The following is a 17,669-nucleotide window of genomic DNA, read 5'->3' on the forward strand; positions in this document are numbered from 1 at the left end:
GGGGCGGACTTAAATTTTCGAAATTTTTAGGAGTTTTGGGGAAAATTTCGAATATATGTACATTGTGTCTAATTTAGTAGGGGTGTGCGCCACTAGCGAGAACTACACCGTTCTCTGGGATTCGGTTGATCTTTCTTTTCAAAGAATGTTCTGTTACGTACAAGAAATTAAGAGCAAAATATATTTCAAATAATATTGTTTCGACAAATAGTGCATTCTTTCACGGTTTTTGCTGTAAATTTTAAAGAACCGCTTGGATTAACATGAAATTTGACACACGCATAGCTACCATGTCAAAGAAAAAAAGTGATATGGTGCCGATGTGTGCTTTTGCCCTGGGGGTGAGCTTCACCCCATCTCGGGGGTGAAAAAATAGATGTCCAAGATAAGTCCCGAAACGGGTAAACGGGCTAATTTTAAGCAACTTTTGTTTATAGAGTTTTTTTACCAAATCAATACCTTTTGAGTTATTTGCAAGTGAAATATGTTTATTTTTCCACAAAATAACCACATTTTTAGACAGTTTTTGGCAAATAACTCAAAACGTAAGCATTATGTCGAAAAAAATATTCGTAACAAAATTATAGCCTATAAAAAAGTGAAAAAGACTTTATATATTAGGTCTCTATACCTAGCAAAAGCAAAGTTATAGCTAATGAAAAATAGGTTCATATTCTAAAAATTCCAAATAGAATAATTCAGTGTGAAATATCCAAATAATGAAGCATTCTTGGGGAAAACACATTACAACTTTTTCAAAGTGTTTAAAAAAAGCTTTATTTCTGTTTTTATAAAAAAACATCAAATGTAAGCAAGTTGCGCTCAAAGTTAAGTTGGTCCCTTTTATTTTGGCAAAGAAAATCAGGGAGATCACCCCCAAATTAGCAACTGAAATGAAATTAATCGTTACCGCTTCACAAGTTACTTTGCTTATATTGTTTTTATATGATCTGTAAGTTTCATCGATTCAAAGTGCTTATTTTTGAAAAAAATTGGTTTTAAAATAAACTTTTTGAAAATTTTAATTTTGAAAAAAATGATTTTTTTAAAGTAACTTAAAAATTGTTAGAGATACCAAAAATTTTATACCACAAAAAAGTCGGCTTTACTTTTCTGAATATTTTGTATTTTTTTGTTTTTCTGTAAGACAAAAGTTGGTTAAGATTCGGTGTTTCTAAATTTGCATACACTCGTGATAAGTGACTTGTTCAAGCCCTTTTAACTACAGCTCTTTCAAAAATAAGGACTTTGAACCGATGAAACTTACAGATCATATGATCAATACATACGCGAGTAAAAAACTTGTGAAATGGTAACAATGAAGTTCTTTTGAAATGCTAAGTAGGGGGTGATTTTCCCGATTTCTTACCAAAAAAAAGGGACCAATTTTGAGCGTAACTTGTTTACTTTTGATGCTAAAAAACTTTTTTAAAAACAAAATTAAGCATTTTTTAAACACTTTCAAAAAGTTAAAATGAGTTTTTCCCAAATAAGTGCTTTGTTTTTTGGTGATGGCAAGTTAAAATATTCTATTTGGGAATTTGACGAATATCAACCTATTTTTCATTAGCTATAACTCTGCTTCTACTAGGTATAGTGACCTAATATATACACCATGTTTTTCACTTTTACGTGCTATATTTTTGAATAGAATTTTTTTTTTCGACCAAAAACTTTTTGAGGTATTTGCGAAAAACCGTCTGAAAACGTGGTTATTTTGTAGAAAAATTAACATATTCACTCGCAAATAACTCGAAAAGTATTAACTTGGTGAAAGAACTTTATAGAACAAAAGTTGCTGAGAATTGGTCATTTTATCCATTTCCGGACTTATTTCGAACATATATTTTTCACCCCTAGGGCAAAAGCACACATCGGCACAATATCTCTTTTTTCTTTGACTTTTTAGCTATGTTGGACAAATTTCATGTCAATCCAATCGGTTCTTTAAAATTTAGAAGTTTTGCAATATTTTACCTTTAAAGAACTTATACTAAAACCACTTTAGTTTTATTCGTTCGTTATGATCAAAAAAATAATTATAACTAAAAAATAATTAATTAAATGAATGCTTTTAAAAAACTAATTCTTTGTTTCAGGTACTCTCACTGGGCGCTGACGTCCTACCTGAGTACAAACTTCAAAACCCGCGAATACACAACTACACAATTCTCCATTACTCTCCCTTCAAAGCCGTCTGGGACTGGATCATCCTCATTCTGGTCATCTACACCGCCATTTTTACACCTTACGTCGCAGCTTTTTTATTAGGAGAACCGGATTTCAACAACAGGAAAAATAAGAAGTACAGCGAGGATCCGATAGTCATTATCGATCTCATAGGTAAGTGGAAATAACTAGAAACCGTACTCTGGGGAATTTGGAGTGAAGTTTTATTTACTCCAACTTCATTGGTTTTAAAATAGCTCTCTATCGGCTGCTCTAATATTAGTTAGCACTAAAGTTAGTAATAATTACACTTTTATAAAAAAGAACTTTTTTATAGAAAACCTTTTTATTATTTATCGGAGAGAATATAAAATAATTTAGCGATATAAAATGCTTAAAATTCCAAAAATACACTGTAATAAAAAAGTACTTTTTATAATATCACGGTTTTGTTATTGTATATTATATGACACAGCATGTTTGGAAGGAATAATTAACTTAGAAAATATGAATTTTTAGTAGGTGTATTTTGTTATTTATAATTATGATTCCAAAAATTACACTAGTATAAATTAGTACTTTTTATAATACCACGGTTGTTTAAAATAGTATATATAATTTTAAGTATATAAACTTTTAATTATTTATTAAAACAATTTAAAAAAGATACGCAACAGCCGGGTTCCAACTCGGGACCTCTCGATCTGCAGTCTAATGCCACTGAGCCACCATCAAGTTTTATGTAGCAGATATCTATTTATTAACGTACTTTAAAATATCATTGCATTAGTCACATTTTTAAAATAGTTTGAAATTTAAAAAAATCGATTTATCCATACAGTGCGATTAGTTTGTGGGGTAAAGCTCTGTAGATTTGTTATAGTAATAGATAGTAATAAAAATTAATAACAAAAAAAATTGTAACTCTGATTATAGATTGATAATCAGTAATCGTAAATTGTCAGTTTTAGACAATTCAGTCACGGCTTACTTAAAATTTGGAAAGATTTAGACCCGTATTTATTCATAATTTTGCTCTGAAAAATGAAAATATCTCGAAAACTAATAAATTTACACATAGGCAATGTTAGGTATATAAAAATTAAAGTATGGTAATGGTACTTTTCGATGATATAAAATACAGGGTGTTCTATTTAAAATTACTGAGAAAATAATTTACTTGCACTTTGACTCACCCTGTATTCAATATAAAGAAAATTAGCAATATCAATCATTTACGAAAATTTTGACAATAAGTAAAATAATATGACTTCAATAAACCATTGCCCTTGTGCTTATTTTTATTTATACAGGGAGTTGAACTTGTTACGATTTTCATATAAAACTGGTTATAACTTTGTAAATACCCTGTATAACATACCAAACATTTATATTTTTATAATGGAAAAGTTATGAAGAGTTCGAATATACAATAAAATACAGGGTGTACTATTTAAAAAAAAACATAAGTTTGGTCCGCCACTATGTTATCGACCACCCTGTAACATTCTAACTAATTTTTTAATGTGCAGCTCAAAGTTCGCTACAATTTTTGATATTAAGTTTTATCGCTATACATTACTATAACGGATCTACGGAGCTTTACCCCACTAATTAATCACCCTGTATAATAGCAGTTAAATATTGCATTGTTAGCTAGTTCTGAGCTTTTCTGAAAATTTCAGGTGCCTAGGTAGCCTAGAACTATTTTTAAAATGGATTACAAAATTTGCGAAGTACGTGACACCAACCAAGCCAAGTATATAAAAAGGTTTTAATAATATTCAATAGTTTTCACAAATAAAATATGAAATTAATATGACATATAAAGTAACGCCATCTATTAAAAGTAAACATCAACCGAGTAAACTAGTAGCGTCATCTTTTATATAAAGCCGCGGCGAAATAACAAGAACCAGCACTGCATTATTTTATTAACGCAGCCGGCTGCGGTTTCTGTCGTTGTAATATGGTCTTTCAACCAATTATGAGATATATCAGATTTTTATCAACATCCTAAGTGCTCTTAACTTTGTTGCAAACACACGCTAAACACAGTTACTCGAAATAATATATAGTGTAGTTTAAACTCCGAGGTCCAGATTATAATTCCAAACATTACACTAGTATAAAAAAGTACTTTTTATAATACCACGGTTATTTAAAATGCCATATATAATAATTAACTTATAAGGTATGAATTTTAAGTATATTAACTTTTAATTATGTATTAAAAAAATTAAAAAAAAAAAAGGTAAGCGAGAGGTAGGATTTGAACTCAGGGCCAGTAGATCTCCGGCCTAACGTTCTAGCACTGAGCTATCAGGACTCGATGTATTATGTTACGTTAAAATGGAATTTAAATGTCATAGATTTAGTAACATTTTTAAAATAGTTTGGAATTAAAAAAAAATCAGTTATCCATACAATAGCAGGTAATGGTTTTTAAACCAATTATGGGATATATTATTGTAGATTTTTATTAACATCCTAAGTGCTCTTAACTTTATTACGAACACACGCTAAACACAATTACCTACTCGAAATAACATAGTGTAGTTGTTTACCTCCGAGTTCAAGATTATTTTCCAAAAATTACACTAGTATAAAAAAAGTACTTTTTATAATGCCACGGTTGTTTACAATTCGCGGTGTGCAAGTACTTGGAAGGGAAACGAGAAACGACCGTGCGCGAGTCGCGGAGAAATATTGCAACTATCTTAAATAATTCATATTGTCAATTGAAATTGTCAAATTGACGTATATTTCATACCTTCTGTCATTGAAGCAGGAAAATTATATATTGCTCCACAATATTGATATGATATGCAATGATTATAAATGTAAATTTAATTAATCGTATTTTGCTTGCAGTACTGCATTTTAATAACTAATTTTATTTACTACATACAATTGTTTACGTTTGCAAAACATAACCTGCATCTTATTTTTTCTTCTTATTATTTTTTTTGGACTATGGCCTTGACAATTATCCAGCAACCAGGACTAATATAATTGGCCAATATAATTGAAAGTGCGAATAAAAGTACAGAGCGTAGAAATAGAGGTCGCTTTGCCGAACTTGCACGGTCCCAATAGCATAATGTAATAATTAACTTATAAAATATTAATTTTAAGTATATTAAGTTTTAATTATGTATGAAAAAAATTAAAGATATATGAAAAAAATAAAAAAAAGGTAAGCGAGAGGTAGGATTTGAACTCAGGACCAGTAGATCTCCGGCCTAATATTCTAGCACTGAGCTATCGGCCCTCGACGTTTTGACTTACGTTAAAATGGAATTCAAATGTCATTGTTAATATAAAATGTCATAAAAATTACATTTTTAAAACAGTTTGAAATTTAAAAAAGAATCCATTTATCCATACAATAGCAGTTAAATATCGCATTGTTAGTTAGCTCTTAGCTATCCTGAAAATTTCAAGTACCTAGTTAGTCTAGAACTATTGTTAAAATGGATTACAAAATTTGCGGAGTCCGTGACACCAACCAAGCCAAGTATATAAAAAGGTTTTAAAAATATTTAGAGGTTGTATTTTCTAACTTTGTTTTTTGAAATATACTAAAAATAACATTTTTGTTATTTAATAATATTGAGTGTCTGTGAAACGAAAATGTACATAATAATGTAGAATATTTCCTGCACCAAATTTTTAAGTTATAGTTATTTGGATGGTTTTACATCTAAGAAAAATGCATAGAATAGAAAATTATTCTTCTTCTTACGGTGCTTATACGTTCGGGATATTGGAGATCAGCATGTCTATCATTCCTAACTTTGCTTGCTGCTATTCGGAATAGTCCGTTTGTCTATGTATTGAACCATTTTCTCATGTTTTGAAGCCAAGGTTTTCTTCTTATCTCTGGTTTTCTTTTTCCAAATAACTTGTCCTGAAGAATTACTTGCAACAAGCCATATCTCTCTTCATTCCACATCACATGGCCAATATGTTCTAGTTTGCGCTCTTTGACGAAGTTAATAACCTCGCATGCCTTGCCCATTCTACGTACGACCTCAACATTAGTCACACGATCTACCCTTCTTCTTCTTTAAGTTCCCTCTTCTATCGGAGGTTGGATATCATAATGGCTATGGTCACTTTGTTGGCTGCTGCTCTGAACAGTTGTAATGAACTACAGTTAAACCATCCTCTAAGGTTCTTCAGCTAGGAGATGCGTCTTCTTCCTACGCGTCTTCTTCCTTGGATCCTTCCTTGCATAATAATTATCAGCAACTCATATTTTTCTCCTCTGGTAATGTGACCCAAATATTCCAGTTTTCTAGATTTTATACTCTTCATAATTTCTAACTCCTTATTTAAACGTCGTAGCACTTCAACACATACTATTCTGGAAGTGTAGAAGATGACGTACATCATAGAAATGGAGTTGGCATATTTATAACATCTAAATTCAAGAAATATGTTAAAAATTTTGCACCTGTGAACGACAGACTAGCGATACTCCAATTAAATAGTAAACCATTTAATGTCAATGTTATCCAGATATATGCCCCTACTTCAGAAAAGAAATATGACAATGATGTTGAATCATTCAATAGTCAATTAATACAGACACTTAACAATCTAAAAAGGAACGAAATCACATATATTATTGGAGATTTTAACGCGAAAATTGGTCAAGGACGAAGATCTGACCTGATAGGTGAATATGGACTAGGGGAGAGCAATGAAAGAGGCGATAGATTATACCAGTTCTGTCAAGAACATGACATGATAATCGCAAATACATGGTTCAAATTACACTAAAGAAGATTATATACATGGAAGGGACCAGGAGATAACTCACTTCATATAATTAGAAATTAGATAGATTATATTCTAGTAAACAAGAGAGTTAAGAATGGTGTCAAGAGATTAACGACATATCCTGGTACAGATATCGGTTCAGACCATAACCCTCTAATAGCTGACATCAAAGTGAAGCTCAAAAAAGTCGAAGAAAGGCCCAAAACACCAAAATTACATATATCAGCATCCAACAAAACACTAATAGAAAATGACCTGAATAATCAGCTAAAGAATTCAACAAATGAAAACAATACAGAAATATGGAACACGTTTAAAGATCTTACTTGGAAAGTAATAAAAAATATACAACAACGATGCAGAGGCACAAAAAACAACAATAGATGACTGACGAAATCCTGGAATTGATGGAACAGAGAAGAAAACTGAAAGATAACAAAAGAGAATACAAAGGAAAACAGAAACTAATTAAACAAAAAATAAAGGTAGCTAAAGGAAAACGGATGGAGGATAAATGCAAGGAATTAGAAAAGTTAAATGAAAAACATGATACGTTTAATATGTTTAAAAAAGTTAGAGAAGTAGCTGGTCTTTATCATAAGAAAACTCCACATATTATAACCGATTCGTCGGGAAAAATGATAATAAACGAAGACGAAATTCGAACTACCTAGTATAATTATATAAATGAACTGTATAATGATGATAGACCCGAAGAACTGGAGACTTTATATGAAGGTGAAGGACCAGAAATACTAAAATCAGAAATACTACATGCTATAAAATTGGCAAAAAACAAGAAAGCCGTTGGTCCCGACAACATACCTACAAAAATGTTAAAGCTCATAAATGAGGAAAACATTGGAATACTAGTCAAACTTTTCAATGATGTTTATTCTGCTGGTGATATCCCTGAAGATTGGTTAAAGTCCGAATTGATAACCCTACCAAAAAAAAACAACGTCAAAAAACTGTAACGATTACAGAATGATAAGCCGTATGAGCCACACTTTGAAAATCTTTCTACGTATCATCCACAGTAGAATCAGAGATAAATGTGAAGAAGACCAGGATGAAACACAATTTGGCTCCAGAAATGGACTGGGAACCCGGGACGCATCCTTTGCACTAAATGTGTTATTGCAGAAATGCCGAGATCAAAGGAAAGACGTCTTTGCTGTATTTATTGACTATGAGAAGGCCTTTGATCGAGTACTACATCACAAATTAATTAAAATATTAAAGGATAAAGGAGTTAATAGTCAAGATGTACGAATCATAGAAAAATTATACTGGCGTCAAACAGCGACAGCTTGCATAAATGGAAAATCAACAGAAATATGCAAAATACAAAGAGGTGTCAGACAGGGTTGTATACTGTCCCCACTGTTATTCAATTTATATTCAGATAGAATATTTAAGGAAGCGCTGCATAATTTGGAATGGGGTGTGAAAGTTAATGGAATTCTGATAAATACAATCAGATATGCAGACGATACAGTTATTTTAAGTGATGATATGAATGGATTACAACACCTTTTAAATGCCATTGACACCGTGGGAAGAGAGTTTGGCCTAAATATAAACTGTTCAAAAACAAAATACATGGTATTTAGCCGTTTGGCCCATCAAGATTCACGGTTATATGTTAATGGTCATATAATTCAAAGAGTACCCAGTTTTAAATATCTTGGTTGCCATATTACTGAACAACTAGATCCAGATAAAGAGATAAAATGTAGAATTGAGATAGACCGCACGACATTTTTAAAAATGAGGTCATTCTTCTGTAATGATACCTTGCAACTTCAACTTCGAAAGCGCATGCTTAAATGCTACATTTGGTCAGACCTCTTGTATGGTGTCGAAGCATGGACATTAATATCCACCATTAACCGTTTGGAGGCCTTTGAAATGTGGCTGCACAGACGTATACTGAAAATACCATGGACGGCTATGCTGACAAATGTGGCAGTCCTTAAGAGAGCAAATGCTACCCGCGAGCTGCTTGATAACATCAAATATAGAAAGATGGCCTATTTTGGACACGTAGTAAGGGGAGACCGGTATAATATTCTTCAACTTATTATGATGGGTAAAATCGAAGGACGCAGAGGAATTGGTAGAAAGCAGGCCTCTTGGTTGAAGAATATCCGGGAGTGGACAGGAATAAAGAAAGCAGAACACCTATTTAGAATAGCTCGAGAAAGAGACAGTTTCGCCATGTTAATCGCCAACGTCAAGGGGACTTGATAGGGCACGTTAAGAAGAAGAAGCACTTCAACATTGGTAATCCTTTGAACCCAGTGAATTTTCAATATTCTTTTGTAACACCACATTTCGAACGCTTCTATTCTTCTTATGTGTTGTCTCTTCAATGTCCAAGCTTCCATTCCGTATAGCAATATAGAAAACATGTAGCATCTTAGAGCCCTCAATCTGAGAAGCAACTGAAGTTTTTTGTTTGTAAGCAGTGTCTTCATTTTTATAAATGCTTGCCTTGCAGTTTCAATTCGGACTTTAATTTCTTTGGTTTGGTCATTTTTGTCATCGACCCAGGTTCGCAGATATTTGTATGTCTTTACTTTTCTATTTGGGTTTGCTCTATCATTAACCTTTCATTTCCATGTTGTTTTTAAGACGATCATAAATTTAGTTTTTTTCTTGTTTATTTTTAGTCCGTATCGAATGCAATAATAGTTAATTCTATTTAGCGTTTCTTGTAGCGATTCCAGAGTGTCTGCCATTATAACGGTGTCATCAGCAAATCTTATGTTATTTACTATTCTTCCGTTTATAGAGATTCCATCACTTAGCTCCGCTATCGCTTCCTGAAATATGGCTTCACTGTATAGGTTAAACAGTAGCTGCGATAGAATACAACCCTGTCTTACCCCTCTCTTTATATCAATATTCTCGGATTCTTGTTGTTCTATCTTTATATTGGCCTCTTGATTCCAATACAGATTTATGATAATTCGTAAATCTCGTCTGTCTATATCTCTTTTTTTCAATAATTCTATTAGTTTTTCATGTCGTACCCTGTCTAATGCTTTTTTGAAGTCAATGAAACAGGAATAAATATCCAGGTTCATATCTAAGCAACTTTGAGAGAGGACATTAAACGCAAGCAATGCATCAGCTTTAGAAATATTTTGAGGGTATGTTACAAAAGTGAACACTAACCATTCCTGAGGGATTTTTCCGGTTTTATATACTTCATTATTAAACATATCCAGTAGTACAGGTAGTACAGGTACGATCCACCCACGAAATTTAAAATGCGTCTGTAACACCACATTTCGAATAATTCAATTTTCCTTAAACAAGGTTCAAAAAGTGTCCAGGTTACTATTCCGCATAATAACGTAGCGAATACATATAGCATTTGAAGATAGAAATTTTGATACAAGTGATAAATCGTGACTTTAGGAAAGAGACTTTATCATTTTGAACGCTGATCACGTTTTTTCTATACTTTGTTTTATTTCACTATAGTGGTCTCATCGGCCTTTTATGTTGGTACCAAGACATGTGTTGCTCTCCGCCTTGTCAATTGATTATTGCTTAACAAAAACCATGTTGGCTCTTTTTGTAAAAAAATTCTCGCCCCATTAATGCTAAATAGCCCGATCAAAGAACAATCTGACCCCAAAAAAAAATAAAGGAAGGATGAAAATTTGGGAATAGGTAGTTGAAATTGTCTAGTATTATATAAGAAAAAGTTTACAATTCTACATCCTCTCCATTTTATCCTTCAAAAATGGAGGGGAATACCCACCTCTCGAAGGTGAAAAATATACTTTCAAAATAAATCCGGAATTGGATAAAATGGCTAATTCTAAGCAACTTCTGCTCTATAGAGTTTTTTCCCCAAGTCAACACTTTTCGAGTTATTTGCAAGTGAATATGTTCATTTTTGACAGAAAACAACATGTTTTTGGACGGTTTTTCGGAGATAACTCAAAAAGTAAGTATTTTAGCGAAAAAATATTTTTAGCAAAAATATAGCTTATAAAAAACTGAAAAAAATGGTGTATGCTTTAGGTCTGTAGACCCAGTAAAAGCAGAATTGTAGCTAATGAAAAGTAGGTTCTTCTTCATCAAATTCCAAATCTAATATTTCAATGTGAAATAACCCAAAAACCAAGCACTTTTCGGGGAAAATTCATTTCAACTTTTTTAAAGTGTTTAAAAGAAGGTTTTTATTTTTGTTTTTTAAAAAACTTATAACATTAAAAGTAAGTGAGTTACGCTCAAAATATTGTTGGTCCCCTTTATTTTTTGGTAAAAAATTGCGATTCACGCGAATCACCCCCTAATTAGCATTACAAATAAATTTTTTCATTACCACTTCACAAGTTACTTTGTTTATGTATTATTTATATGATCTGTAAGTTTCATCGGTTCAAAGTGGTTATTTTTGAAAATTATGTAGTTAAAATTGCTTGAACGAGTAGCTAATCACGAGTTTAGGCAAATTTTGAACAGCCATAGCATAACCAATTTTTTCTAACAAGAAAACAAAAAAGCAAAAATATTCAGAAAAGTAAAACGTACATTTTATTACTCTTTAAGATTTTTGGTATTACTAATAATTTTTAAGTCAATTCCATGAACAAATAAAGAAGACCAAATAAGGTCAATGACTAATTTTAAATAGGGTGGTGATTAGGGCGGTTGCTTCCGATCACTTTTTTGCTGAAAAAAATAGGGACAAACATTCTTTTCATTATAAGTCCCTTAATTTTTGAGCTTGAGACTTTTTTTCTATTTCTGGAGATAGATGTTTTTAAATACTTTGAATTAGTTTCAACAAGTTATCTTCGAAAAATGCATAGTTTTCCCGTCTTTTGACTTTTGAAACTACAATATTTAGCATTTGACATATAATAAAGTATAGCTCGATTACTATTGGTCTTAAAGAAAATTAAAAAAACGGTTTTATTTGTTGTTTCAAAAGCTACATTTTTTTTAAGTAAAGTTGTTTTGATAAAACGAAAACTTTTGGAGTTATTAGCAGAAAACTGAATAAAAACATTGATTTTTTCGATAAAAATAATAATATCGCATGGCATTTTTGCCGAGGAGATCCATTCGGACAGTTCCGGCGCCATTTACATCTTTAACCCTGTTTCAAGTAACTAGTGCCGATGTACACTAGCCCAGGGGGACCGACGGCTTAACGTGCTCTCCGAGGCACGGTGAGACGGCTCGTGTCATTATTGGAAATGAAAATGGTTTGTCTTTGGCAGGGCTCGAACCCACGTGCACTGGCGTATGAGGCCAGCGATTATGCCGTTACTCCACGGCCGCTCATTTTTTCGATATAAAACTAACACTTTCGATAGCGAATAAATCGAAAACTATTAATTTTATCACAAAAATATATAGAACGTTTTTTGCCTTAAAATGAATGTTTTTACCAACTTTTGTGGTCAAAATATAATAAAAAATTTCCACCCCCCCAGATGGGGTGGCAACCATGGTAAAAGCGCCTTTCGGCATCATATAGATTTTGATCCTTGGATTATCCACTACTTATTCTCAAATTTTCAAGCAAATCTATTCATTGTGTAAAAATTGCGAGGTTTTGTCCTATTTTAAGCTCCATTACTTGAACTATTTGTCTAAAAGTTGAAAATGGTGGAGATTTACAACAAAAATAGTTTTCCTTTAACTTATAGACTTTTTAGCGATTTTAAGTTTAAACTACTATTCATCCCTTAAAAGTTATAAAAAAAGTTAGAATAATTATATAATTTGGGGTAGCTCGAAGCTCATGTAAGGTTAACATTTTTTTTTTCGTTTAACCGGACTGGACTATTACACATTTATAGTTTTAACGTGGCATAAAATAAATATTCCTCTACAAAAGTTAATAGCTCTATTAGATTACGATAATCCTTTTCTAGTTGGTAGTTATTACAAGATGATGGTTCACAAAAGATATTTTATTATGCTTAAAGCAAAGTAGAGCTTTGGCACAAGCCATAAAATATATGGTAATTCTTCTTTGAGGCTTTGTTCTACAGCCTCGCTGCAAAATGCGTTAGGCGTTCGTTGAGGCAGTTTCAAGTGGCTGCGAGGGGCTGGCAGAAAAATAGCTTGTTAGGAATGAGCTGGGAAATTTATTTTTCGGTGTCTTTGTATAACAAAATTAAATTCTCTAAAAATAGATGCTACTCGTAGAAAATGATATTATGGTTTTAATAAATTATAAACTAAAATTATAAAGTTTAACGACAAGAAGCTCTTATGGTAGGGGAGCCCAAGCGGGGATTTTTGCAATTACTCGAGCGCGTCAGATTATCACATGGGCAGAAACCTTGTACCCTGTAAATGTACCTCTACCATATTGTGGCTCTTAATACAGAAGAGTTTGTTAAGGGGGTCCGAAAATAAAAAAATTTATCGTTAGAAAAACTAGGGGTCGACAAGACAAGAAATCTTGTCTTGAAAACAACTTCTTGTCTTGTCTTGAAAAAATCAAGAAATTTTAAAGAATCTTGTCTTGGCGTTTTCTTGGCACCTTATATCTTGTCTTGACTCAATAAATTTCAAGATCTTGAAATTTCTTGATGACCCGGTTTGGTGATTCCCCGGCGACCTTTTTATTGCATTGCGTGCTAACACGGCCTCCACTTCCGCTGGTTCCCGACCTCGGGAGTCCCCGATCTGAATTTGTTTCCTGACGAGCGCAAAATTGATGTGCAGTTGCTGTGCCTTAATCCATGGCTTATCAATTCCGATTTAAAAATGTGCTAAATGGTGCTAAATATTAAAAAAATCTTGTTTGCATTTTTATTTTCAACAGAATTAGGTAAAGCGTCAATGACACGGGGCTAGTTTACAAGCTGCTAGTCGGTGAGATTAAAAGCTAGCGAGTGAGTGAGTTAGCGAATGTCAAAACAAACAAAACTTTATACTCGCTCAGTAGCCAACTAGCTAGCGAGATGGAATCAAATCATTAAATGTTGAACTTTTGTTCTCAACATTATTTCTATAAGCCAAAGGATGTTCGGCCTTCAATTCTCTCAATAAACCTTTATTATCATGCAAGCACCATATGAAGCACCATATTTATCGCGTTCTCCTATCCATGATTTCACCCATTTTCTTTTCTGCTTTAAGTGTTTCTTTAGCTTTCGTTGTAAAACATTCTTGACTGCATTGGCTAAAATAACTGCGCCCGGGCGAACTAATTCCGTCAACATTTTTGGTAAAGCTATAAATACGCAGACACCATACTCGCAGCCAACTAGCAACCATGATGACACAAGGCTAGTTTAACCAGCTTACAAGCTAACACGCCAGCGAATAGCGAAAAATTAGCCCGGTTTTCTATTTTGGTCGCAGCTTTTTTACAATCGGATCACTAGCAGATAGTAAAAAAGCTCGATGACATGGTGTCTTCTATTATTCTAAGACAGGGGATGTCGCCTTCTATTAAGTATCATTTATTATTTTTAATTTATATTTTTGTAAACCGTTTTAGCAAAAACAATAAAATATGTTATGTTAAAATTTGTTATCTTTTTCACAAAAAATACGTTTTAGAGTTTTCAATATTAGTCAAGATATATCAAGATTTCTTGATTTCTTGACAAGAAATCTTGGTATTGACATAAAATTTCTTGTCTTGTCTTGAAATCTAAAATTACTTCTTGTCTTGATCTTGTCTTGAAATCAAGACAAGATCAAGACAAGATCTTGAAATTTTCAAGAACTTGGCAACCCTAAGAAAAACTCGAAATCGTCAGATTAAGATGAGGTAAGTTAAGTACATAAAAAAGAGTGTATATTTCAAAAATCTGAAGATTTGAGCGGGGCGTAAGGAAGTGGGTGAGACACAATGTTCGCAAAAAAAGGCGAATATTTCGCAAAATGAATGAAAAACTGATCGAAAAACTGAAAAATACGTGTTCAATACTTTTCAAAAATCTATCGAATGGTACCAAACACGATTCCCCACGGAGAGGAGCGGTAGTTAATTTAAAATTTTAAATACGAATCCCGTGATATTTCGCAAAATGAACATCAGATCGAAAAGTTGCAAAATTCACGTATCCTATATTTTTGAAAAATCTATCGAATGGCACCAAACACGACATCCCACGAAGATGGGGTCGAGGTTAATTTAAAATCTTAAATAGGAGCCCCCAATTTTTATTGCAGAGTTGGATTCTTTACGTAAAAATAAGCAACTTTTTTTCGAGACATTTTTTCGAATTATGGATAGATGACGCTATAATTAGAAAAAACGATTGTTGAAAATGGAAAAATAAATAAAAAAATGGAAAATCTCCCTCTTTATGGAAAACAAAATAACCCATAATGCTCGAGTAACTAAAAATTTAGCATACTGTCCTCCCCTACTATAAAAGTCATAAAATAATCGGCATTAATATCACAAGAGAGTGAGAATAAATTGACAATAATGCGATAATTTTTCGAAAACTTTTAGAAGACTATCATAAGTTCATTTATACATAGTTTTAACGTGGCATAAATATTCCTCCGCAAAAGCTAATAGCTCTATTAAATTATGATCATCCTTTTCTTGTTGGTTTTTTTTATAACCTTTTTTCTATTCGAAATGTCGAATAAAGGCCTCTCCCATTTCTCGCCATTCATCTCTGTTGTGTGTGAGGCGTTTCCACATTGGTCCTGCGACTCTTCTGATGTCATCGCTCCAGCGCATTTGAGGTCTTCCTCTTGGTCTCTTCGCTTCGTACGGTCGCCAGTTTCCAACTTCCTTGCTCCATCTACCATTTTCGAGACGTTCGTTGTGTCCAGCCAATTTCCATTTTAATTTAGCCGCTTGTTCCACGGCATCCCTTACTTTTGTTTTGTTTCGGGTTGCTTCGTTTGTTTGCCGATATATGAGTGAGATACCAAGCATCTGTCGTTCCATGGCTCTTTGAGTTTTTCTAATCTTATCCATGTTCATTTTTGTGAATGTCCAGGTTTGAGCTCCGTAAGTGAGAACGGGAAGGATACAAGAATCGAACACTTTGGTTCGAAGGTATTGTGGTATCTTTTTGTCTTTTAGTATATATCAGAGTTTTCCGAATGCAGCCCATCCCATTCTTACTCGTCTGCTTATTTCGGTAGTTTGGTTTTCTTTGTTTACCTTGATATTCTGACCTAGATATATATATTCTTTTACATGTTCCACTTTTGTTCCTTGGATGGTTATCGTTGGTTGATCATCTTTGTTCGACATTAGCTTAGTTTTGCTCAAGTTGATTTTTAGTCCTTTTTTAAGGATTCTCTATGAAGCTCACCGATCATCACCTTCAGTTCTTTCCAGCTGTCGGCTATTAGTACCACGTCATCTGCATATCTTAGGTGGTTTAAATACTTTCCATTTATCGAGAGTCCCTTTGTTTCCCAATTTAATGATTTAAAGATGTCTTCAAGTGCGGCAGTAAATAGTTTTGGAGATATGGTGTCTCCCTGTCTTACTCCTCGGTTGATTTTGATTGACCTAGTTTTCATGTCGTTATCCATCATGACTACCATTTCAGCATGTTTGTATATATTATGTATTAATAGAGATCGATGTATTAAAAGAGTCGATTCTGCTATTGACCACTGCTTCCTCAATAGCCCATAATTCCATGCTGTCAAAAGCTTTTTCGTAATCTATAAATGCTAAGCAGATTGGTAAATTGTATTCGTTAACTTTTTCTATTAGGATCTTTAGTGTGTGAAGATGGTCGTATGTACTGAAGCCTTTCCTAAAACCGGCTTGTTCTGCTGGTTGATATACATCGAACTTTGTTGTCAATCTATTTGTAATTATTTTTGTGAATGTTTTATAAAGTTGTGATAGTAGTGATATTGGACGATAATTTTTCAGATCTGTATTGTCACCTTTTTTGTGTATTAAGATTGTGTTAGCAGTATTCCATTCCTTTGGTATGTTTCCTTCAAATAGGCATTTATTAAAAAGTATTTTTAGGTATCTGATAACTTCTTCCCCGCCGTCTTTCAGCATTTCTGCCAGAATTCGATCGTTACCCGGTGCTTTATTTCTTTTCATTTCTTTAAGTGCATTTTCTATTTCTTCTTCGCTTATTTCGGGCATTAATTCAGAGTTTACGTTTGTTATTTGTCTTTTCAGATTTTGCTTTGAACAGTCGGGGGGATCGTTTTTTGAATGGTATAATCCAGTATAGAAGTTTTCAATTATCTTCGATATCTGAGCTTTGCTTGTTTCTAGTTGGCCTTGTTGATTTTTTATAGCTATAATATTTTTCTTGCCTAATTTTGGTTTGGTATATTGCAGACTTCAATTTTTCTCTATCACTTCTTCTATATGGTCTTCTTGCTGTTTTCTAATATCGTCTTTTATCTGTTTTCGTATGGCTCGGTTAAGTTCCTTGTATTCTGTGGTATTTCTTTTGTTTCGTGACAAGAGCTCTCTTCGTTGTTTCAGCATATTCTGCCATTCTGCACTTATTTTGGATTTTTTATTTTTATGACGGGTCGCTATTTCAGAGCTGGTATTCACTAGTTCTTTTGTTATAACTGAGTTAATTTTATTTATGCTGAGTTGTTCTAGATTCAGTGCTTGGGCGGTTTTTAATTTACTAGCAGATTTTTCTTTATCGGCTTTTAGCTTTTCTGTATCTATTTGTGTCGTGTTCTTAAAGTTAGTTCTAAGTTTGCTGTACCCAATTCTTAGTTTAGCTCTAACC

The 17,669-nt window shown here is 33.0% G+C and overlaps 1 protein-coding gene across 9 annotated transcripts in view; it reads left to right on the forward strand.

The window, feature by feature from the left end:
- Positions 1-17,669, forward strand: part of LOC126881865 (potassium voltage-gated channel subfamily H member 6) — a 1,259,880-nt gene that overhangs the window by 942,398 nt on the left and 299,813 nt on the right. For all 9 annotated transcript variants that reach the window (XM_050646514.1, XM_050646508.1, XM_050646507.1 and 6 more), the window contains one exon: positions 2,100-2,343. In XM_050646514.1, the coding sequence (XP_050502471.1) occupies positions 2,100-2,343 (244 nt within the window). The remainder of the gene's footprint in view (positions 1-2,099; positions 2,344-17,669) is intronic.

This window comes from Diabrotica virgifera, chromosome 3 (genome assembly GCF_917563875.1).
Source record: "Diabrotica virgifera virgifera chromosome 3, PGI_DIABVI_V3a".
Taxonomy (NCBI): domain Eukaryota; kingdom Metazoa; phylum Arthropoda; class Insecta; order Coleoptera; family Chrysomelidae; genus Diabrotica; species Diabrotica virgifera.